At 35.4% G+C, this 26,801-nt stretch overlaps 1 protein-coding gene across 1 annotated transcript; it reads left to right on the top strand.

The window, feature by feature from the left end:
* Window positions 1-3,391: 3,391 nt before the first annotated feature.
* On the top strand, window positions 3,392-8,394 carry LOC113097628 (uncharacterized). The gene is made up of 5 exons (XM_026262897.1): window positions 3,392-3,445; window positions 4,632-4,823; window positions 6,789-7,277; window positions 7,356-7,425; window positions 7,989-8,394. The coding sequence occupies exons 2-5, from the start codon at window positions 4,667-4,669 to the stop codon at window positions 8,095-8,097; spliced, it is 825 nt and encodes a 274-aa protein (XP_026118682.1). The 5' UTR covers window positions 3,392-3,445; window positions 4,632-4,666; the 3' UTR covers window positions 8,098-8,394.
* Window positions 8,395-26,801: the final 18,407 nt, after the last annotated feature.

Here is a 26,801-nt window from a genome sequence, read left to right as displayed (position 1 = left end):
CAGCTCAAATAATGCTGTTTTTAAGGAGAGGGTGGTGTTACTTTATCAAGCTGATTTTCACCTGCTGAACTGTAAAACAGGTGAAAAAAATCCCAGATTAACATTGAAGGAGGGACCCAAGTCATATCTAGAGACCAAAAGATCACAGAGAGTGTAAATATCCACCTAGAAACCAATACGAACACCCTTGAAAAACACTTGAGACTGAATTGCCAGCTTTTGCGTGAAAAAACACCATGTTCTTCAGAATCACTTCATGTTTCAGAAAAAAGTTTTCTAAAAATTCAGGGGTGAAAACATCAAAATATTAAAATGCAGTTCATACACCTCATTTATGCTGAGCGTGTATGTGATGAATAACATCAAACATGACATTAAAAGATGAACGTTCCTGTTTGAATCTGAGCTAAACTCTTTCATCTCACCACAAGCATATTGTAGATTACTCAAGAGTCTGTGTGTGCGTATAAAGAGAGCCTGTGTGTGTGTTCTGGGCTGGAACAGACAAAATCAGAAACAACTTATTAACTACAAGTTCAACTGAAGAAGAGGGTTATATTTAGAGTTCTGCACTTGAGTTTTGGACGTGCAGACTAGAAATCAATGCAAGCAGCTCATAAAGCAGCTCATAGAAGATAAACAGAAGCTGTGCTTGAGATTGTTGCCAGTGATAAACACACAACAGAAGATGATTTACAGTGTGTGTTTGCTTTCCTCTGTGCATGCAGCCAAGATGATGAGGGGGAAATCTGGAGCGAAACAAGGCATGAAATACAATAAAGGTTATATAAGCTACATAGTACAATAATCAACACTAGACAGATAGATAGAAAGAGTTTGAATGTGTTTCTTCATAAGTTGTAGTGTGGCACATAGACGACTGTGGATTGTTCCTACAGTAAGGCTGTTTATTAACTGTACAAGGAAAGAACAGAGAGAAATTATGAGAAGAAAGAGGAAAAGAGTCTAAGAGATGTAATTGAATAGAGAGTAATCCTCCAGGTCAAGTGTTCTTTTGTGCTTCTCTGTGTGTGGGATTAACATTGCTCTCTGTTGACCTGACTGAACCGCAATTACAACAACCTTTACACACACACACACACACACACACACACACACACACACCATACACACACACACACACACACACACACGCACGCACGCACACGCACACACACACAGACACACACGCACACACACACACACACACAGACACACACACACACACACACACACACACACACACACCATACACACACACACACACACACAAAACAAACACTAAAAAACCAAACCCTGAACATGAACATTTTTTACAAGTACTAACTATGTGCATTAAATACAATCAAATAAACTATAAAGCACTTATTATTTTGTAAGTAAACTGAAAACATAGTGACAAACAGCAGCATTGAAATATTGTTCTGTTAAAATAATGCGTAAAATGCCATACAGTCAATACTTTGCTCTGAAGTTCATTTAAAGGAACTGTCAAGTGAAACAATTCACTTAAACGAACTGGCCTCCTTAATGTTTCTTTCGAGAGGGGAAAAAAAGAGAGGAATTGCTTTGATCAAAAGTATTTGGCCGTAAAGTCGTGAGTGCAATGCAAAGTGAAGCTAGTGTCTAGTCACACTGCAACTCATTAAAAGCAAGCTTGTTAGTGGAAAAGTTACACCTGGAAAAAAAAATGTAGTAAAGTATGTAGCACAGCAGTTTTAGATACTCTCACCTCAATGTTTTATTTACTCTGAATCAAATCCTCAAACCTAAACTTGTAATTTATTTCTCAGATTTTTCTTTCTGATCTAACCTATTTCACTTTGTCCACTGCAGGAATCAAGCTTGCTGTTCTTCACAAGGCCACTGTGAACACAAGATGTGATTAATGACCGAATGCTAAAATGGGCTTTTAATGAAAGATATGTGGAGACAGCAGCAGCCTTCACTCTGAAAACAGATTCAGAAAACTGCTGTTTATCCATCATCTTAATGGCCTGTCCTGCTCATCTTATGAAACATTTCAAATGCAAGTGTTGACACCTGCCTCCTATAACGCCGAATAGATCAGACTTTCTCAAATCCTCTCTCTGGTCAGCCAAAAAACCCCAGCTGAGGTCTGGTTCACTCAAGCATGCAGGTGACAAACAACGGTTGTGAAATCTGACATTTTATTACAACTCTTGCAAGCATCAAACCTGCGTCTGCTGAGCGCCAGCTCGAAGTCAAGATGTGTGCATCACACTCTTTAAAATACTGCTTCGTAAAAGAGGTTTTCACAGAGATGACATATAGAAGATCCATTTTTGATTTCCCAAATTCAATTTTCTATGAACGATTCTTAAAAGAATAATTTATTGTCTTAGTGTTAAAAATGTGAACAGTCTACACTCTTAAAAATAAAGGTTCTTTAGATTTTTAAAATCTCCACATGAAAAGCATGGATCATCTAAGAAAGGTTCTTTAGGGAACCGGAATTGGTTCTTCTATGGAATCACTGGGGAAAAAAACCTTTTTGAACTTTTATTATTAGGAGTGTAAAGAACCACTATAAACTTTTGTGGAAAGGTTCTGTTACAAGTTCTTCATGGAACCATAGATGCCAATAAAGAACCTTTATTTCTAAGAGTTTTGCCATCAGAAGTTGATGTCAGACTTGGTGCAACAAGAACAGTTTGGTTATTCAGCAATGTTTATTCCAGTTCTAAGCTCATATAAAACCTAAAGGGCCTCTAAAATCTTCACAAAATTTTACTAGAAAAAAATGGGATTGTATGATTCTGTCTGTCTGCTGAAAATCATCTACAAAATTTCAAAGCGAAATACAAATTCAAACAATTATACCCACCAACATAAAACAAATGAATTCTACGGGACGCACCTGATCATTAATTCAGCAGTGCAACTGGCTCAAAAACATTCCAGAGCAACCGATGCAGATAACATCTTCACAAAAGCCTCTACTGTTGTCATAAGGAGGGATTTTGTGAATGTTCGAGGCAATAAAACCAAAAGTACATCAAACGCTAAAGGAAAATATCTAACCATCACTTATAAACTTAGTTATGTATTTTGAATCAGAAATTCAAATGTGTATTGTGTGGTACTGTACTGGTGTGATTATTGACACTTTGCATTAGCGGCTCTCGTCTCTGTATTTGAATAACCCACATAACAACTAAAAGGGGCTCTTATCAGGTGACAACTGGAGTTTAACATGTGGAGTATTCAAACACCCTTTAAGTACACTGTACACTGAAGGAAAGGTAAACAACAGTGGAAGAATGAAGCTTTTGTCACAGACGTTGACCTGCCTGTCCTAAATATTAGTCTTGGTGTGACCAGCGTACAGTGCTGATGTGATTAAAGGTCACAGTGTGTATATAAATACGACCAGCAAACCAGTGTCAAATCACCAGCGAGCATCTTCCCAACAGAACCTCTGGTAAGCAGATGTGCTTTTCATATTTGAACATTTGATATTTAATAAAACCATTATTTATTTACTCTGACAGGCACTTGGTGTCCTCAAGTAGCACTTAATGACATTTTGGTTTGTTTTGAGTAGTGGTGGTTTATAACATGTTTTTGAATCGTGGAGCTCTAATGTGTCAGTTGGAGCTCATTTTAAAGTGTTTTTCTCCACAAAGTGACTTAATTTAATTTGAGGCCGAAACAGAGGAAAGCGTCTCCCCTTGTGTGTCTCTGACAAGGGCTGACAGTGAAGCAGTTGTTGAGCTTCTTTCTCTCTTTATAAATGTGTCTCACGTCTGCTGGGCTGTTATCAGCACATAAACATCTGCCCACTTATACTACTTAAGCTCAGCGTGCCTCTCCTTTTATCTCCTCTCAAATACACACCCAGGACAACAATGGCCATTTCTGGACCTGGTTTGGCTGAGAACAAAAATGAGAGTAGGAATAAACAAAACAATTCGATTTTTTTTATTTATCCATTTTTCGTGTGATTTTATCATTTACCATGTGACAGTTTTGCCGAGTCTGACATTGTGAGAAAAAAAAATCACGAATTGTTGGTCTCATGATAATGTGTATCACTAGCATTAATTGTATTTATTTTTTGTATATTGCATGCTATTTGTACACAGAAATTGACTTTGCTGTGCATGTAATACGCAGTTTTGCGTGCATATTACATACACCTTGTTGGATATGCATTTTGGCATACCCTATACCCTATAAAAATTTGCATGTAACCCACACCCCAACACTTCCCGTTATGCGTATGATATGCACGAGAAAGACAAATAGTACGCCAAATAGACACAGAAAATTGCACCATTTATGAGATCACATTAAACAGATGATAATATTCCATTAAGCACCCACTGAACTTATCATCATCTACTTTAAATGCTCGAGCACACAATTACAACAAAACTGTATCATTATAGTTATTGCTGGGAATTGGTCTTTATGTTATAAAATGGAGCTTGTTTCTTTACATTTTTGTTGTTAAATAGGCTAATAGCTCTTTGGTAATTAGTTAGCATTATACAATAGTCTATGCATGTTGTCTGGTGGAAATGGACATTGTTTGAAAGGGACTTGTTAAAGAGGATATTGATTTAACAATGCACAATTTGTGTGGATTTCCTTGTTCTCTGTAGGCTATCATTTGATCCACAGCGTTCTCTCTGTGAAGATGTTGGCGGCGTTGGTTCTGGTTTTGCTGGTGTTCAGTGTGACTGAGGGACGGATCATGAGTAAATGTGAGCTGAAGGAGCAGCTGGAAGCATCTCAGATTGAGGTGATTAGATCCATTGGAGACCAAACGACCAAGGACAAACACATCGCTAGACGTGAGTACATAGTTTCTGCTCTAAAAATGACAAAAATCAGAAAACGATCTCATGGAAATTTGAAATAATTTCACATTTTGGCGAATAGGTGTCTAAATCATATGAGTTTCAACAATCTCATTTGTAGCTACATTTTCGTAAACCCCACTGATAGTTAGGTGTAGGGATGGCTTAGTTTTATTTTAGTTCCCAGAATGTTCGGCTAAAAGTTAGGATAACATTCTCTAAAAACATTCTAAAGAAGTTTGCTGATAACATTGTTAGAACATTATCATCTAACATTCTAATAAAGCTTCCCATCACACTCGATGTGGACTGACATTGCTCAGAAGTCAGATTTTGATTGAAAGTAAAACCCAACCTGTGTTTGATGTCTTGCTCCAGTGTAAATAACTTCAAAAACAGCATTACCAGCTTTCATTTCATTTCTGACATGCATTTACAAAAAGTCTTATTGAGATTAACAGAGGTTTAGATGTTGATGTTTTATTGAAAATAATAGTTTCGTTTGACGTCACCATTATGATGATCAGTAGTTAGGCAGCTTGACTCAAACTTTTCAGTGCCAGTTTTTATTTGGTTGCTGTAACTATGTTTATTATGGCAAAAACAGTGAGAAAAAATTGTTTAGCCTTTGGCTACTTGCTGATGTTAAAACTATCCTCATGTAGCGATCTGATTAACTGATCTCATCTAGAGTCAGATCTATACTCTTAACTTTGTATTGCATAAGTTCAATAGCATAAGATCCAGCAGTGTTTTAATCAGATAATCTGTATTTCTGTCTGTAATTTTTAAATCACATTGCTCACAAATCACTTTTAAACACTGAATAATTAGACACACACAGACATCAAGAATCAGTGTATGAATATCAAAAATGGTGACATGCTTCATGCTGCAATGCATTCTCCGAGCCATGGATGAGTTTTGTATGAGTCACCCAGAATGCATTGCAGCATGCCACCATTCATTGTTGAGATTCATATACTGATTTTTGATGTCTGTATGAAAATTCTTCTTTTTTTTTTTTTTTTAGTTCTTGAAATAATCTGATTAAAATTCTGCTGGGTCTCAGCCTGTAGAACCATTGAGTTGCCATAAAAAAGTACAACTAATACCATAGATTAGATTGTAGAAAACCAGACTGCTACGTGATGATTTTTTTAAACATCATCAAGCAGCCAGTATCATCTTATCATGAGTTATCTTGATGTTTTTGCCATAATAAACATAGCTACAGCAAGAAAAGCATTAAAACCACATGTGTAAAATTGCCCAATTAATTCCAAACACTGATCACCATAATGGCGACACCAAACCAAACTATTACTTTTAAATAGACATCAACATCTAAACCTCTGTTAATCTCAATAAGACCTTTTGTAAATATATGACAGAAATAAAGTCAATCTGGCTTATAACAATTGAAGTTGGAAATACTGTTTTTGGAGTTATTTATTGATGTTGGCAAAGGTTGAGTTTTTACCTTCAACCAACATTTGACATCTGTGCAACATTTGAGTCCACACACAATTTCCAATGGGAAGCTTCTTGATTAAATCTTATTTAGAATGTTAGAGGATAATGTTGTAACAATGTTATCAATAAACATTTTCAGAATGTTTTTAGAGAATGTTATTCTAACTTTTAGAAGAACATTCTGGGAACTAAAATAAAACTTACCGCTGAAAACATTCCCAAAACATGTAATGTTCTTGGTACATTCTTAGAACAATAACATTCCTAGCTGGGGGACCTTCATGTTTTATTTAAAAAAAAAAAAAAAATGTTTTCTTACAATTCAAGTTTCATACATTTTTTTTGTGAATTCAGGATTAAAGATATTTTTGTCAAATTTACGTCATTATTCACTAAAAATTCAACCCTCTGCTGTAGCTCTCAAATCCCATTCATATTTAACATCACCAAACATCCGAAAATTATTCATTTGATTTCTTTTAGTTGTTTGTAATTTGGAAAACACTTCCGGCTTCAACACCAGCCTCGTCACCAGCATCCAGATCAACCAAGATGAGATTAGACCTGCATTACAAATTCCCCCCAAACCAAAGGAGGAAAAAAACCCAGCAAAGGAAGAAGATGATGAGAGACTGGAAGACGAACACATAATCCCTGTTAAACAACAAAGTCCTCCCAAGGGAAGACGTGCAAGATCTCTCCCCGAGGGCAAGAACGTTGAGATACTAGAAGCAAAGGAGCCTCTCTGGACATGGCACCATGGTCTCTTCCCAGAAAAGATCCCCGCAGACTCGTCTGGAAGTGGTCCAGAGACGATGCCCGAGGAGGACAGCTCTGGAGACAGCTCGGGGGAAGAGGGGCGTGATGATGTCATCGCCTGGAACCTGTTGGGAATCTTCCAGCTGAGCGACCGCGTGGCCTGTGATCCCGGATCGAGCGCATCGCTGAACCTTTGTGGTCTTGAGTGCAACGGTGAGTAGAGGACAAACACACCATGATATATTCAAGCTATTTTTTTTATGTCATCATGTCTTTATTTTATCTTGAAAGCTCTCATTGATGATGACATCTCTGATGACATCGCTTGCTTGAAGATTTTGGCGGGAAGCAGCAACAAGTTGTAAGTTCACTCATGCATTCGCAAGGGTTCAAATGCATATATGTGACCACAAAACCAAGTGTCAATTTAGCGAAATTAAGATATATATGCATAATCTGAAAGCTGAATAAATAAGCTTTCCATCTATGTTTGGTTTGTTATGATCCGACAATATTCGGCCAAGATACAATTATTTGAATATCTGGAATCTGAGGGTGCAAAAAAAAAAAAGAGAAAATCACCTTTAAAAATTTTTCCAAATGAATTGTTGACAATACATATTATTAATCCAAAAAAATATGTTTTGATATATTTACAGTAGGAAGTTTACAAAATATCTTAATGGAACATGATCTTTACATTATAGCCTAATGATTTTTGGCATAAAAGAAGAATCAATAATTTTGACCCATACAATGGCTATTGCTACAAATATACCCCAGTGACTTAAGACTGGTTTTGTGGTCCAGGGTCACATATGATCTCAAATATCTTGTTTATAGCAGTGGCTTGAGTCCCAAGAAAGTCCTGTGACTGATCTCTAGCTCTGAGCTTCATAGTAAATGTGCATTTATGTGCTTCAGGTTGGCAATGCTGCAGGTGAAAGAGTGTCGCTCTGTCCTTCCTTCCAAATACTTCGCTGAGTGCTCCTTGTACATCCAGGCTGATGAAGCTTCTCCATCTGAAGGCTGAAACATCTTCACCACTCAACAGTGGAGCTGTTTTTCAATCATAAGGAAACTCAACACTTACGTTTTTGCACATTTAAAAACCCCATGACCTTTTGTTAATGTATATCAGCTTTGACATCATTTATATGCTAATGTCCTCCTAAACCCTGAGAAAATGAACTGTCATGCATTTGAAACATTCAACTTCCTTTGTCCAATAAAAAACTGTATAGAATAAAAATATACCTTTTAAAGCACATATAAAAGGCTTGCTTATGGCAAGAAATAGCGTTTAGAAAATCATGATTCATGCCTGTGTCATAAACTCAAAGCAAAGAAACAAGAAGTTTGTTTTTCTTTATGTCTTTATCTTCTCAAGGTTATAATCTTCTATAGATGAGTTTAATCTTGAGGTACGATTGGCATACTTTTTTATTTTTCTTAATTATAATAGTATTTCACAATATTCATGTTTTGATCAAAAAAATAATGGCTTGGTGAGCAATAGAGATTTCTTTCAAAAAACATTTAAACATCTTAACAATCCCACACTTCTGAATGAAACTTTACAGTAATACTCTAATACCATAATACTGCAGAAGTGTTGGTCTTCACCATGGTTATTGTCACTTTAACAATGCAACATGTGATGGTTCCCATGAAAACTGTGCTAAAATCGTCAAATGGTAACAAGCTCATTCTGATGATGTTGGGGCTCCAGATAAAGGACGTGTTCTGTAGTTATTTTGGGATGTTTTTAAAATCCACAGTGAAGGCTGTAAACCATCAACATAGCTCATATTTAAAAGTATGCAACTATTTTTAGTGACAGTAAATCAGAGACAATGTCAAAACAAACCTCAGGACTCAAGTTGTTGTTTTTTTAAGCTCGGATATTGGCACTTTTTTGTTTTTTTAACAAAACCAGATTTTGTGTGTGTGAAAGACTGCAAGCAGAAACACAGAGTTTGTCATCCGTGCGTGACACAGATCAATAACTCTCAGAAACAGATCTGCGATGACAGAATCTTCTGGTTTGACATCATCTATTGAGATAGACTTCAATCTTTTCTCACACAATACCTTCAATCCATTTTATTCCCCAGAAGTCTTGAGGGCTCTTCACAGGGCCGTAATGACCCCCCAATTTTCTCTGTGGTTTTCAAGTGGCCCGTGGACGGCCTGAAGCTGACCGCTTGTTCCCGGGTCACTCCACAAAGGTACTGGGCCGTAATGAGAAGGAAGCCTATACCTGAAAACCTTTAAACCATGAGGAATAAAATGAAAAGCAGTCGACTGAGAAATATAAAATTGCACAGGTTCTTTCAGATGAGAGCAGAATCCACTTTAATAAATAAATCAGTGGTGTATTTCATATCTTTTCATATGATTTTTTATTTGCCTTTTTTAATAAAGTATTTCAACCTAAGTTAATGTTTCACACAAGTAGTTTGGGAAATAACCAATGCCTCCAGAATGAAATGCAATATCCTGAATTTAATTTTGTTTTTGTGTTCATGTGTTTGCACCCACTTTTGGGCTTGAATGGTTATAATTTATTTTCATGCTAAAATGACACTGAGTTTGTTTTACATTTACAGATGCAGCTCCTAAACCAAATTAATTTAGAAAAAAACTGAGAAACCTTATGTGGCTCGAAGAGTGCCAGGTATTCACAGAGACACAAGCTTAAAAGGTTTGACATTTGAGAAACGGTGGGGGTGGGCTGTCATCATCACACCCCTGCCGGCTAAACAAACCACACCACAATAAATACTCAGAAAAAAACTGAAAACTAACAACATGTTGTGAAAAGAAACACCCTTGAAGCATGTTCACTACAAAAATCAAACAAAGGTTGGGTAAAATTACATAAATGCTAATGCTGTGCCGATTTGTGTTTCAATCACTTCTCATGAAAAGGTTATGACTAAATATGCAAGAAATAATACTTTTCTACCTCAGACCCAAAGCGACAGGACAGACACTTAGTGACTTATTTTCCCCACAAAAAAATTGGATTTTTGTCCTATATAACAAGGTTGAACTATTGAGATTAATTTTATATTTAGTAATTTAGAAGCACTTATATTCAAAGCAATTATGCATTAATGATATCAAGTACTTTTTTCAAGAATAAGTAAAAAAAAGAAAGAAAGAAAGAGAGAGAGAAGTATATAAAAAGTGTATTATAAAAAGCAGAAGCATTCAATGCATCAGAAACTGCATAATGGCAACTGAGGTTAAAAAATAAACAAAAAAAAGTAATATTGACATTTTAATTACCTGTTAGAGTGAATTATGATTAAAGGTAATAGCGATGCCATACAAAAGGGTAAAATTCAGATGAAAACAAATGTAAATATAACACTTAAAGTTATTTGTTCATCATGAAAACATCTTTAAGTTATTACTTAAGTCTTTTAATTTATATTGTTAGTTATACCTAAAAAAAATAGAGTTAACAATTTTATCGTGTAATAACACCACCCATGTGTATATGCATGAATAATTACCTTCATTCTGATTTCTCTGTTATTCTGCATTTAGCTGAATTTACCAATTAGACCAGATTGCTGTCCCTTCAGGCATCTCTCATTACATTACATTACAAAAAACATTATTTTTGCACATTCGTGCATGACATCTTAATCGATAACACTTCATCTGTTAAAGGAGAGGGTCTCAATCACACAACTCCCACCCAGAGTGTGTTAGACACAATAAAATCATCATTCAGTGTGTGATGAGACCCATTATCATCCACCGTATGATTGAAATGAAAAGAGATTGACTTAACAACAGTTGCTCAAACACATTAATGCTGATGGCTTCCTTTAGCTCATTGAACATTGAGTCTTAACACTTTATAATTTAAAGTCCCTCTGTGAACCTTCACAGGTAATTACAGTGATGTTTTATTATAGTTGTGTTTCTTCTCATTAGGCATGTTACATTATAACTGTTAAAGGTTAGTGTGTTTTTACATTCTAATGCTCAGTGATATACAGTATACAGTTTGAAATCTGTAAAGTTTCAGTTGCATAAATGTATCCCATGATGCCTGAAACACTACCATTGCATTTCACGGTAAACTAGCTTTAAAAAAATGTAAACAAAAAATAAATAAATAAATAAATTGTCCAGTGTGTAATTGTTCTCTCATCCAATATCTAATTTGGTGTCTTCATTAAGTCTAATAAAGGAACAAAATAACTACAGGGCTTTCACTCTGCCATACCATCAGTCCACAGGGAAAACATCCAAGGAGACGGTGAATAAATATGATAAACACTGGACGTGTGAGTAAAAATTGGACGAGCAAAGATTGTTGGGATAGTTCACCCAAAAATTAAAATGTGATGTTAATCTGTTTACCTGTAGGTGACTTTGTTTCTTCAGTAGAACACAAACAAAGATTTTTAAAGAGCCAGTAAGATGAAAATTCTAAGCTTCCTATCACTGTTTATAAGTCCTGTACATTAGGTTTAACCCAAAAGAACCCGGACCAATTTCCCCTTATAGGAAAATTATGGGATATATAAAACAGACTAAATGGACCACTTAAAACATGTTTCTGCAGTTGTTTTTTAAATACAACCACTCCTTGTCAAAGATCTGTAATGTTACATATATGTGACATTGGGCGTTTATGGTACATTTTTAATGTTACATATTTGTCACATTGGGCTTTTATTTCTCATTTGAAAAAAAATAACATTTTGTCAGTTTTCTTGCTAAATAACATTTTTTCTATTTATTTTCTTTTCCACAACATTTTCAAAATTATAACTTTACTGGGAAGATAAATTTAAAAAAAAACTTTTTCACAAGTAATACAGTTTATGTATTTTATTTGCTTTGCCACATATTTCAAAACCACATAACTGTGACCATTCAATTTTACAACAACTTTTTTGTAACTTATCAAAATTCTACCTTTTCAGGTATACGGTTTAACCAGAAATAAAGTTTTAGAATATTTTTTCACAACTCGAAAATGTGCAAGTTGAATAAAAATAAATAACTACCTCACACTGGAGGTCAACCTGTTGAACATGCATGTACAGTAGTGCAATAACATAAAAGCATATTTTAACATATGTAAACAAAATAAATGTAAAATTAATAACATTGTTAAATGAAATGTATTTTAGAATTTTTTTTTTTGCATACCTGTAACTAAAACAGGAATGAAAAATATGGTATAAAACAGGTATAACATATGTTGATATCATATGTTGGTACTATTTTAAGGTTATTTTATCTTTTTTGTAGTTAGAATAACATGAATAGATTCAGGAAACATCTTGATCTGCAGTACATTCTGAAGATCAAGATGTTTCCTGAATCTATTAATGTTATTCTCACTTCAAAAAAAGTTTTTAGTTACAGGTTTAGTTAAAAAAAATTAGTTACAAGTATGCAAAAAAAAATTCTAAAATACATATCATTTAACAATGTTATTAATTTTACATTTATTTTGTTTACATATGTTAAAATATGCTTTTAATTGAGCAGCAGAATATATATAACACTAAAATGATAGAATCAGCTCAATTATTTGAGCAGCTCATTACCATTTTTCTTAATGTCACACATACGTCACATCCAAATTCCACCTACTGTTTTAAGGTTAACAGCCCGATGTGACACATATGTCACCACAACATTTTCATAACTTGTTTTACATCAATTTGTACAAGACATGTTTTAAAGTCAGGTCAAGTGTAATCTAGGATATGTTATTAAAACATTAGAATTTTTGTATGGGTTGAAACATACCTTTAGTAACAAAAACAAGCGTTTTTAAAAATTGCTGACACTGCAACATGTGTAGACCAGGCAGGCCACCATTTTGGAAATGTTACCATGGCAACAAAAATGCACAGATTGCCTGGATGTTCCTTAAATGTCACTTAGGGACTTCCTGGGTTGAAAGTAAGGGATAATGCTTTAAAAAGACCTTTCCAGATAATCACCAGTGTTCGTGACACCCACGTCACCACGGGTTCTTATGGGTTAAATCCATCCAAGGTTAAAAAACATTGTCATTTTGTCAAAATATCATTTTAAAATTACCTCAATTCTCAGAGATCCCCAAACGGTTCGCGCAAAGCTGTTCAAAAGATTCAGTTTCCTTAAACCCCACCTTTCGGAAGCATACTGTGTTCTGATTGGTCAACTGACATAGTCCGTTTTGATTGGTTGTTCCGCACACAACTTCACGGTAAACTATGCGTTAGCATCTGTTTGGGGTGAATTATGTCTTATTCCTCTCATCGCGAAGCAAACAGTAAAATAAAAAACTTGAACAGTCTCGCTGCTTTTTCTTCTGTGTGGGTGTATTCAAGCTGCGCGCTTCAGTTTGAATCTGAATAGCGCGTTCAGCGCGGGGGCGTGGTCACATAACGAAGGGAGACATGAAAAACAGACATCGCGTTGTTTTCATATGGATTACTTTATCACAGAATATCTGTTTTCGGCAGCACTTGTTTAGTTTTAAAGTAGACATGTCAAGCTTTCTATAGATATCTCTCTCATGTCTCTTCGTTGAGTATTCACAGAGTTACACTTCATTTTAATGACGTGTTTGTAAATGAAGATCAGCGCAGACAGAGGCTGCAGACAGCACACATACTGATAAGACGCTCGGGAGAAAACAGACACATAACTTCATAATCATACTTCGCGTTGTGATTCGGAGATGCTCGTTGTTCTAAATAAAGTTGGTAATTAACCCTCTTTTATGGCCAAACGCTTTGAAAATCCCGCTGTACTCACCGAGATTAGAAAAGCAGTCATCAGTGAAATGTTGTGAACACAACAAAAGGGATTTGTTGTACTGCTCTGGTATTGTGGTAAAAATTAATTTTAGCAATTGGTTCTTCTGATCTTCATTCTTTGGCAGTGAAAATAAAACAAACTTGCATTTACAATTAAAAACACACTGTCTCCTCGACATGATGCTCTCACACCAAACAGAGCGTCTGTGAGGGGGGTGGGGCAGATCAGAGTTCCCGTTTCTCACAAGACGGTAGGCGGAGATTATTATGCAAAGTGTTCCTAGTGACGTACATAGAGATGGGCAAAAGATTTGAAATCTATAACGACTCGTTTCAGCGATTCAGAGTCGACTCCTTACTTTAGAAGCCAATAACTTTATAAATCGTGTACTTTTTGGTTTAATTACTTTGCACATTGTTTACACTGATGGACAGCTACATCATACACTGTAATACAGGTCATTTTTGATTTCCCATCTGTGTGGCTCTTTAACTCTCGTTTCGTGTCTTAAGACCTCAATGCATTGTCACAAGCCGCAGGGTTTAATTTGGTTTTGTGAAGCCCTTTGACTGCCACTATAAAACTGATAGACTGCAACTGTTTAGTTAAAAATCTCAGGTTGTGTACTACGGAAGAAACAGTCACCTACATCTTGAATACCCTGGGGGTAAGGAGATAACCATCAAATTTTCATTTTTGGGTGAACTATCCATTTAAACGTGTGCCCACTCTGTTTCAGTGTTTTACAGAATAAAATAGAAGCCAAAATCACTTACAAACACACACAGCATACAGAAAGTCATTAGAGGAACACAAACTGTGGTCACATCAGAGCAGAAAATGAGACTCGATATGAGACTCAAAATGGGAAATGATTTTAGAAGGAATGAAAAAAGTGCAGAGACAAAAAAGGCAAACTTCTAAGATGGGGGTAGATTGGGACAGAGACTATTTTTGAATGCCAATCTATTTACCCACAAGCACTGAAGAAAACTACAGAGGAATGGCTCAACAAAAGGACGTAATTCAATCAGACTTGAATCCACTTGAACATCTGTGGAATGATCAGAAAACTGCTGGCCACCAGTTGCAGCAAATTCACATTCTGAAGAATAATTTCACGGTATCCATGTACACGGTTCATTCATACATATCAAAGAAGACTCAAGGCTTTAAACACTACCAGGGACTATGAGTGGGTGCTTTTGTAAATGAAATATGATTCACTTTGGTAAAATGTTCTTGAAGAATCAGAATAGTCTGAAATATAATGAAAAATAGTAAAATGTAGGGTAAATATAACTGACAATTTCAGTCTAATTTTAACAGATTTAACATTCGTTTGGTTTGTGAATCCGTCCAAATGTAATGCAAAGCTAGAAACTGTTAGTGAAGATTGATTCAGTGCATTAAAACTGACAGCAAACCACCAACAACTGACATCCATTTTTGCATGTGAAAATGTTAACCAATCTTGCCATCAGTGCTCAAGGGGGCAATAAAATATCGGTAACACTTTATTTTGATAGTCCACTTTAGACATTCTTCTAACAGTAAGTAACTTTTCGACTATGTGCCGCTTAATATCTTCTAACACTTTATTTTGATGGGTCCACACCATGCAACATTCTTACTATGAGAAACTTTGCAAGTAGGCCCTATATGTCAACTTGTTCTACTAACCCTAAACCTAACTTAACAGTCTACTCTGAGAGTTAGTAGACATGCACTTAGTTTTAAATTAATGAGACTTAGTTGACATGTAGTTGCAAGATACTTAGAATGTATAAAGTGGATTATCAAAATAAAGTGTGACCAATATATCTGTGCCAGATGGGTTATTGATGTAGCATCTGTAAACATAACATTTCAAAGACTTTTTTCAAACTGAATACTTTTGCAACAAAATATACTGAAGGCACTCACTGCATAAACATTTACCCACCGTACAATATTTACCAGAAAATGTCAATGTGATTAAAGCGGGACTGCAGTCACGGCCGCAGTTATTGTGACTGGAGGGATCCAGTGACTCGGGCCGCTCTGGCTTTATCAGATATGCACAGACAATTTGGAGTATCCCTTCATCATAATGGAGAGATTTTAAAAAGTGAAGAGCGTCTGAATAAACATCCTCCTGTCTGTGGTCTGAATGCGGGAAGCGCTGAAGAAATAACATCTTAATTAGAGCGAAACCTGAGGATGCTGAGCTCATAATGAAGAGGATGAGAGACAAAACCGTGGCATAGACAAACACTCACCAGTGTTTAACAGGACTAATCAAGGTTAAGATTGCAGGTGCAGACAGAGATAGAGTCATACGGAATAACAAGAGCGTGTTTTTAACTAGAGCATGCACTCTGTCCTTAATGACCATATCTCTGAAATATGATCAAACTTCATCCAAACCAACACACTCACTTATCCTTAAAAATCCTGGAAAATTATATCTTGCTCTTTTCAAACAAGTGTAATATACTTTATCACAACATGACTGTTCACATAACAACAGTAGCGTATGCAGAGGTGCCGCTCTTTAATAGAGGGCAACAGTGGGGTTCCAGAATTAAAAATGCCATTAATTTTCTCCATAGGGAAATGGATTTGTAACAATAACAGTTTTGTGAAAAACTACACTACCCATGATGCTATACAGAAAATTCCTCCAATCAGAGAGTAGGTCTGCCCATGCTCTCAAAACTCTTAAATATTAAAGTGTATGCAAGCATATTTTGAAATAAATTTTAATTTTATTGTTTCTATATATACAATCAACTGCTTTAAATGAATAGTTTTATATTTCATACTCATAGCTCGATTACAAAACTATACACGTATTCAAGGGCAGGCTCTAAGATGGTTTAGATCCTACATGTCTGATTGCTACCATTTTGTTTATTTAAATGGGGAGTCATCTCATTTATCATCAGTAAAATATGAAGTGCCACAAGGATCCGTCCTAGGTCCTCTGCTATTTTCAATATACATGTTTCCCCTTGGTAATATTATTAGAAAATATGGAATTAGCTTCCACTGTTATGCTTATGATGCTATATACTGTATCTCAACGAGACCAGATGAAACTTCTAGATTATCTAAGCTAACATAGTGTGTTATAAATTTAAAAGATTGGATGACCAATAATTTTCTCCTATTAAATTTGGATAAGACAGAGACATTACTTATTGAACCAAAAAACAGTACACTGAATCTTGTAGACTACAGTTTGCAACTAGACTGATGTACTGTCACTTCCTCTACAGTCAAATATCTGGGTGTTATATTAGACAGCAATTTGTCTTTTGAAAACCATATTTCCCATGTTACCAAAACTGCATTCTTCCATCTTAGAAACATTGCCAAGCTACGAAATATGTTATCTGTTTCTGATGCAGAAATGCTAGTTCATGAATTCATGACCTCTAGACTGGACTATTGTAATGCACTTCTTGGTGGTTGTCAATAATGGAATAGACTTCCTGATAATGTTCGGGGTTCAGTCAGACTCTCTCTTTAAATCTAGATTAAAAACATCTCTTTTGCCAAGCATTCAAATAATGCATCTCATAGTTTGTGACGGCAGTAGTATCTGATCAAATGCACATTATTATTCTTTAGCTTGGGTTAAACTAATTAATTTTACTTGGTTGGAATAGCAGCTATGCTAATTATGTCTCTATTTGTTACATCCCATGGTAACTAGGATTTACACAAGCAAGAACACCTATGAAGAGATGATGCTGACCCCTCAGAGGACCTCAGATGATGCTAACCTTGAAACAGCATACAGAACTAACAAATATTGCTACAAGAGTGATCGCATCATATAATAATGCTGTTAATGGTGTTCATCATCTGGCTGAATATGTCTTGTAATAATTTTTCTGAAAATTCCTGTCACCACTCATAAACTACTACTAAATATTGTAGAAAAATAACTTTCTGTAAAGTTGCTTTGCAGTGATTTGTATTGTAAAAAGGGCTATACAAATAAACTTTGAATTGAACTTTTGAATTGAACTGAATATTTATTGATAATTTTTGATTGTGTCTTTTGAAGTGGTTCATGGGATGGTAGTGTGTTCCCTCATTAAAGATATTAAAATACTTTTCAATACTTTTCATTTTCAAATACTTTTTTTTTTTTTTGGTTCAAATAAAAGTTTGAATGTGTGATTCACCTTGTAGCTAGTTCACTTGGTTCATGGCTTATAACACTTCAGTTAAGATTTTTTTCTTTTCTTTTTTTACTTATGGTAAAAATGAATGGGAAAAAATGCTTCTGGAAACAGGTACCACTGATAAAGTGGATAGGCACTAATGCACTCTATTGAGCACAATCACAAATACAAGATTAAAACTTTCCAAACACCTTCATCATCATTCATTCCTGGCTTCAAAGGAACAATTTGGCTTCTATTTTTTAATCGAATACAAGCAACTATACACATCATATGACTGAATAGTGCACAAGCCTGATGATGAGTGAATGATGAGAGAATTCTTATTTTTGGAAGTAACACCTCTTTAATTTTAAGGGTCGAAAAGAGGGTGGGAAATGATAATGAAAAGCTAAATTACAACCGTTTGTAGTAATAAAAAAAATGCTACAAAAGCATATAGTATATGGTTGTTCTAAACCTCTCCTGCTATTACAGTGATTTTCATCATCGTCACCCTGTCATGATAAGTTTCTCTCTCACAGCCAGACGTCTGTCTTGATGTTCAGGGAATGGAAGGATATCTTTTCTCCTTTTCTGTCTCAGGAGCTCCCTTACTTTACTCGCTCCCTGTCTATATGTTATTCTCCTTTCTCTGTCTGCCTTTATTCATGCATCATCTATTCAGCAGTTGTCAGTGTGTGTGCTACAAAGAACCGAATGTGAGAGGTGCACAAATGTGGGGTGTGTAATGGTACATCTCACTCAGCTCTCCCCTTAAGTGCGTTCGAGTGCTTGTGTTTCTCTTATGAGGAGTGTGTTTGAATAATAATAGATAGCGTACAGACGCATTCACCTTTTTCAAAGACAGAACAGTCACGTTAAGGTACTGTAAGAACTATTTTTAGAGTATATTGGATTATTGATGCAACAGAAAATAAAAAGTAGCCTCAGGATCAACCCAAGGACCCTGCAGTGTTAAACATGGATTCGTTCATGCATTTAGACACATTTATGAACCTGAAACTTTCTAAGAATATCTTGACAACTCTACTAAAAATAATAAAAGTGCATGTGGACTGGAGCAGTCAAGCTTCAAAATAACCAAAAGTCCATGAAAGTATTGCAAAAGTGACCTACAGTTTTATTTTCCCAAAAAATTTGACTGAATTTATTCTCAATTTGAAGCAAAATTATCAATATTAATTTAAGTTTCAATCAATTCCTCAGTCAAATCTAAAGTATAGATTGGAAGACATGGAATAAAGCGAACAATGAAATAAAGTTATTAAGTAAATTAAATTAAATAGGAAATCTGTGCAAGAACCAACATACTGCCAAAGATAAAGTGTGCATCTGCAGTAGCTTGCGTGAGTGTGTGTTTTGCATTTAAATGTTTGTTTAACCGATGGCATCACTAATTTCCATCCATTACCCAGAAATCCAAGCATTCAGGATGGGCTCTTGCTGTGTCTGCTTCTAATCTACCTCAGGAAATCCAATCCAAATGCTGTAATGTCTTTACCGATGAGAAGTGGAGAGACAAAAATGAGGGGAAACATGGTGAGAGCCTGAAGGATGAGGGAAGGTCTTAATTGCATTTCCTAAAAAGCTATTTTGAAATGAATCAATGCATGCTTTCTAGAAAACCTAACACTTTTCAAAATAAATCAATGTAAATAAACTATAACCTCTATATGAGGGCATGGGACAATGCAAGGGATTGTAATAAGATTTATTAGTCAAGTCACCTTTATTTCTATAGTCCTTTATGCAATAGGCTACAGATTGCTTCAAAACAGCTTCACAATGAAATAAAACAGGAAAACAGCAGAATCAATCATGGAATTAAATGAATAGTGTCATTATTTAGCTCTAGTCAATGCAATGTTGATTTAATTCAGTTCAATAATAAATGAAACTGATTGAAGTATAATGTTGTATTATCTGTGTATGGCTTCTGAACATCATCAGGTCATTTTAGACTTTAAGAGAATACATTTTTGTCACCATGCATGATACTTTATATCTTTATGACTTTCTTGCACACGTTTAGATCTTGGGTAATTCATACTGTCAGGCTCCATAAAATACAACACAATTGATTTAAACAATCCATTTGTATCGTGCAATGTCTTTACCAATTCTTCTGAAGTCGTACATTATGACATTGATCAACCATTCTTCCTAACAGCTCCTTTGGTGTTTTACTAAATAAAGAAAAATGAAAATGAATCCTTGAATGAGCTGTAAATATGACTGAAGAGTTGCAAAATGTCATTTTTTTGGCTGTTGAACTCTTAATTATCATTCTGTTTGAGAACACCAACCAGCACAAGATGAAATGCTCAGAACTGTTCGTTCTGTTATTTTCTTTGGCTCATTGTGATACCAGAGTCGCACTGACCCTGCGTGAGAACGAATCGCAGGTCATGTGGAGGAGACCAGGGTGTGTGTGCTCTGAAGAGATACATCAAAATTACAAGGAGAGGAGAACAAAACCTACTTACAACACAAGGTCATTCATATAGGTACAGTATTTGTGCTGTTTACATGTTTTAGAGAGCTGGTCATATTAATATTATTCATATCTGCAGGGGTAAACTTAATGATTTGGGGTATGGGGCCCCAACACAAGAATCATGTGCTCTTTTACACCAAACCCTAATTTTGCTCGTTTGCTCCCATAGTTTACTTATCCCTTAACAACCAGTAAATAATGATTTAAACTGACACTGTTCTAAAGCAGGATTCCTTATTTTTATTTAATTTTCGGATCAAAAAAGATGCGATCACTTATTTTTTGCATTTGTCCATTTAATAAATTGTAACCTTCTTCAATCATTTTTAAAAACAAACAAACAAAAAAAATATTCTATGCAACTTGTTCCATATTCCAAGTGTTCTGAAGGCATATTGTAGGGTTTATCGAGAAATAAATGCAAATATAATCTATTATCAAGCAAGTCATAGAATGTGTGCATTTATACGAGTGCACGGCGGTTCGAACTGTAAAAGCACTCAAACAAGTCATTATGAAAATTATGACCTGAACCACAATACCTTCATTACTGAGGTGAACATTTCTTTTCTGAGACATTCGGTAACATACAGCCTAGAATTGATGCAAAGAGTGCCCCCTCATATAATCACTAAAAGCGGTCAAACAATCTCATCCCGTTAAAAAACTCCCTGCACTTCACAATGAATCTGTTATATGCGTCATATCTACACTTTGTTATAATGAGAGGATTCGCAAGCTTTTTAGTCAGCGTTCAGAGCATAACATAATCTCTTCTGGTCTCAGTTATGCCTGTGAATGGCTACATTGCTCAATGCTGCAAATATGTTTCGCTAGTTTCAGATGGGGGCCCCTGATTCCCCAGGGGCCCTATAGCGGCCTCTTCCTTTGCTAAAATGTTAAGTCAAAGTACTGTAGGCTTGATCTACACCTTGCACACTTTACTACATGCAAAATGGGGCAGGATGCAGACCATAAGTTGGTATGTATAAAGTCATCATGGAAAGAGTGTCAAATAGTGGAGCAACAATTACATTTTCTTTCTCTACATCCCACTCATTCTTTCCGCCTAATATAATTACAATCTCTTTAGCTTCTGTGGGCGGGCGGCTAGGGAGGGACGTGAATCTCGCTTTAGCTTGCACCTTTTCAAATATCAGAGCATTATTAAAGATCACAGTGTGAGACAGGTGTAGACACCCACTCAGATAAACATATACACTGCTTTCTTTCTGGATGTTTACGTGTCTGGTCTGAGGAGCTTATACACTCAAAAAAATAAATCGTTGGTCTAACTTAATATAATTATGACACCTATTTCCACACATTTGAATGGTGTTGTCTCAACTTAATTTAGGCAAATGGAACCCAAGAGCAAAATTCATTTTGAACCATCAAGATCAAACCATTTTCATTTTAGTCATTATTTCGGAATTTCTGTAAACTATTTAATCTTGTTGAGCCAATTAATCTTAATCACTTAAATAGAAATAGTTAATCACTTAAACTTTTTTTACTTCAAACAAATGTTTAATTATTGACATGTCTATCAAAATGTAATTTAATGCACAAATAAATGTTCTCAAAGTGAATGTCACAAGTTTCTTTTTATTCTTATTTCAAGGCAAATTTTCAGTTGAAAAAAATAAAAATGAAAATCATCCAAGATGAACAATATTGATATTTCAATGTATATTCACAGCTAATACCTTCTGAAGTCGAGATTTAGTCTTTTGAGGATACACACATAAGGTAACTTACACCAGCATCTTGTTTTTGAAGGCTTGAACCTTTGGTGAAAGTTTTTGTCTATCCAAGTTAAACATGACCTCAAATGTAGCTTTGCGTTCTCGTGGGTAGCTGAGGTTCAAGGCGTAAGTAAGTCCAAACAGCATGGCAACTGCTACAGCTACGTTCTTCAAAGAGCAGAGAACCTCAGTCCCTTCAATCACAATGCCAACGTCCACAGGTTTATCTCCTGGTTGGTGTCCTTTGGATCGGACGATGTAGATCCCCATTACAATCTGCTCTATGGCTTCTTTAGCATTCACCCAGTCGCAATCCTGTGCAAGACAAATAAAATGTGTTTCACATGTAAAACAACAATATTTATTAGTGACAGTAAACATTAGAGGTGCAACAGTTCAAAATGCTCACGGTTCGGTTCGTATCACGGTATGGTTCAGTATGTGCTATGTTCAAGGAAAATAGGACTACTGTAAAATAAGTGACTGTTTGGTCCACGCTTTTTGATTAGAATGCACAGCCATCAACTGAAACTAGGGATGCACCGGTTGACCGGCCATAAATTTTTGGTCTTTCCGGACGATTTTTTCGGAAGTAGCACAGCCTACATTTTAATCGTTCGCTATGTCATTTGTGTGGAAGAGTATTTCGAAATCTGTGTGCAGGACACAGGCAGCCGTTCAGCACTGGAAATGCAGAGTTTCATGTCTGAGGAACAGATAGCAGGAAGCGATCAGCAGTTGTTGTAATGGCGCACAAATAAGAGTTTCTTTCCTGAGCGCATTGAAGCTGCGCGAGCGTATACTGTACCGGTCCACGCCCTGAACACGAGTAGACCGTGAAGAGATGTTCAGATCAACTTCTCACATGTTGGATGAGAAATGAAACGCACTAAACTGTGACAAAACTGAAATGTGTTTTTTTTATATATATATTTCTTATTAGAGCTTGCATACACGTTTGAAAAACCAGAAATAAACGTCAGTTCTGCATTAGGATGATTATTTTTATTTTACCTTAAAATTACATAGACTTAATTTGATTTAAAAACCACCTGCTGTAGCACACTGAAAAAAAGTGTTTCATTATTTGATTTTAACATTTTGGAAAATGTATTTATATAGCATACTTTTATTTAGTCTCACTGGTAAATTAAAAAACTAAAATACTGAATGCTGATTAAGAAACTTCTTATTGAATGTGTTGTTTGGATTGTAGAACTATGCAGTTATTGCTTTTAATTTCACATGGTTACAGTTAATCTTTTATTTAAGGCCAGTTCTATGTAGTTTCAACCCAAATCAAAAACAAAAGCTAAATGCTGATGTCTGTATCATCTGTGTTGGTATTGAATGTAGGCTTCTTACTGTACAGTTACTGCTGTTAATTTCAGATGGTTACGGTTATTGTTTTCAATAGCCCAAAGCAAGTTTGGCCTATTAAATACCAAATATCTTGTTTATGCACACTTTCCTTCTTTCTTGTTTGTTGCTTAAAAGACTTTGAAAAAAATCGGAAATCGGTATTGGCCAGTTTGCTTGTAAAATAAATCGGTATCGGAATCGGCCATGAAAAATCATGATCGGTGCATTCCTAACTGAAACAGATGCATCATGATTCGAGGTGGACCACGGTGCAAGTACGGTTTGATTTTTTACAGAGAACCGTTGCACCCCTAGTAAACATATGAAACCTGTAACAAGTGTACAAAACATAACGTAAACATGAAAGTGAAGAAGAGAAAAGCTTTTGCTTACATTGTACTCCTAGAACATCTGTACATCGTCCTCCTTTAAGTATACACACACTGCTTTGAGGATGCATTCTCTTTCCATGTATATGCTGTTTTTCTGTAAAAAAAGGCACAAAAACATTGATTATTTGACCATAGCACATCAATAACTAAGTATAATAGTACATACAATCTGTTTGAAAGTTCACCCAATAATACAAATTATATCATTAATTAATCACCCTCGTGTCATGCTGGAAGACATTCGTTCATCTTTGGATCACAAATGAAGATTTTTTTTTTTTTATGAATTCTGAAAGTTTTCTGTCCCTCCATAAACAGCTATGCAACTGAGACTTTGATACTTCAAAAAGTTCATAAAGAGATCATAAAACGAATCCATATGAATTGAGCATTTAGTTCAATTTTTCTGAAGACTTGCTTTATGTTATGAACAGATTTAATTTAGTTTTTAAACAATCATCAACTCACACATCAGTTGTGGTGAACGGAAGCTTAAGCATGTTTGTTTGACATGCGAGAACCAATGAGGTTCATTATCATTACGCAGCAGTTTGATCTTCTGTTTTTGGGCATCAAGCAGGTTCAGTTGACCTTCTGTTAATTTTTGCTGATCAATGTTTGTATGCAAGTAAAAGCCTAAATTAAATCTGTTCATCAGACTTTCGAACATCAAACTTATTAAAGCTTCAATGTCTCAGTTGTGTCGCTGTTCATGAAAGGACAGAAATCTTTCAAAAGATCTTCATTTGTGTTCCAAAGATGAACGAAAGTCTTACGGGTTTGAAACAACATGAGGGTGAGTAATTAATGACAGAATTTTTGGCTGAACTAACCCTTTAAGAACATCACTAATACAACTTACCACATGAAAAAGTTTACCCAAGCATGTAATGCTGTTTATTGCTCTTGTAAAAACTGTAAAATAAAATTAAAATATATAAAAATAATTTTTACATAAATTTGCAGTGTTCTCATCTTTACCTGAACAGAAATCCCCTACAGATTGCTCAGCAGCAGTCGCCTGAATGAAATGGCTAATTTTATAACTGAAACAATCTAGTAAAATAACTATCAATTGTATGGAATCAGAAAATTACATTATCCATTTCTATGTTGGTTATCAAAACATTAGTTATTTCCAAGCACACACTAATAAAACACTTTAAACTTTCCTTTATTTTATTACAGTAATAATGAGCCATTTTTCTAAACCCATTTAAGAATATTCCTTAATACAACTTACCACGTGAAAAAGTAGACTACAACCCAAGCATAGGAAGCTGTTTAATGAGCTCTTGTAAAAACCTGTAAAAAAAAAATTATATATATATATATATATATATATATAGCATAAGATGTAGGGCATTCAATTAAAATATGATTGTGTTATTATTTCCAAATGTTTAGTGTCGCTACACAAACAGTTCTGCAGAAAACGGACCATCCTTCTCTAACGAGAAAACCGAAGATTTATGTCGCATTTTCCTGTGCAATAAGCCTCATAACTGAAATCAATATAAAATGTGAATGCTGTCCGGAAGGCAAGTTTCGATCATTATATTTCATACAAACAAATATCAATTTGTCTTTAAATCATGCTCATTTAATTATACAGCAACTGTAACAATAATAAAACGTAATACAATAATGTGCAGTAGCTATTATAAAACACAGTGATAAGTTTACAGTATTTCACGTTTAAGATCATAACTATAAAAGATTACGAATTTGAACATGTAACAGGAGTGAGGGAATCACTTACGGTCACAGTATCATGGCGAAATTAAAACGGGTGCACCCTAATCCTGTGCGATCATAGTCAAATGACACAGGCCTAGTGCGCATGTGCTCTATACTGTATTCCACACCGCCTGGCTGCTTGTTGATTTACATCAAGCATATATAGTATTTACATTGACATTCGCAGTGTTCTCGTCTTTACTTGTACAGAAGCATCTACAGCACGCCCAACAACAGTTGCCCGAACACGTTAACTGAAACAGTCTAGTAAAATAACGCTTGCAACAGAAGTTAGAACTAAGTGATTACCGCATTAATGTTAAATTATGCAATTACATGCAGGCGTTTATATCGATTTAGTATGAACATGTGACTAAGAGTAGTTCAAATATTCAAATAAGCGGTGAAATATCCGCTTAATGTTGAATTCTGACTGATTTAAATATTTTAACTTTCTATCAGCACAATGCAGACAAAGATGATAAAGGATTTTTGAACTTACCAATTCTACAGCATTCCACCATGGACTCCACCACGTTAATGGCGCCCGCGGCAACTGACGAGGTCACGTGGATTTCCTGTCATCTGCGCATGCGCGAAAGTAGTAGTTTGACTCAAATCAAATCGTTTCGACACAAATGAATTGAGCTCTTTTAAGGTTGTATGGATTTAATTCAGACTGATTTAAAATAATTGTGTACACCCCTTAAACGGATAAATTTTATTTGTTTCAAAATAATCTATTTATTTTTATCGAACAACACCCAGATTTCATTTTTTTGAGTGTATTGAATCTCCCGCATCCCAGAACTCAGTCTGACAGGGTACTCTGAAACTATACTGTCCTGTTGCGTTTCCGATCAGGTGTAGGCTTTATCTAACGGTGGTTTAGATCAGGATTCGGTTCAGATGCTGGTCCAGGATCAGAGGAAAGGGGAGCCACTGAAAAGGTCACACAGTTAGGGGTCTTTGCTGAACGACTGCTTTCATCATCGTCAGTGTGATTTATTCATGTA

Source organism: Carassius auratus, unplaced genomic scaffold (genome assembly GCF_003368295.1).
Source record: "Carassius auratus strain Wakin unplaced genomic scaffold, ASM336829v1 scaf_tig00216334, whole genome shotgun sequence".
Classification (NCBI taxonomy): domain Eukaryota; kingdom Metazoa; phylum Chordata; class Actinopteri; order Cypriniformes; family Cyprinidae; genus Carassius; species Carassius auratus.
Note: the sequence above shows the minus strand (reverse complement) of the source record. Positions and strands in the feature narration are given on the sequence as shown.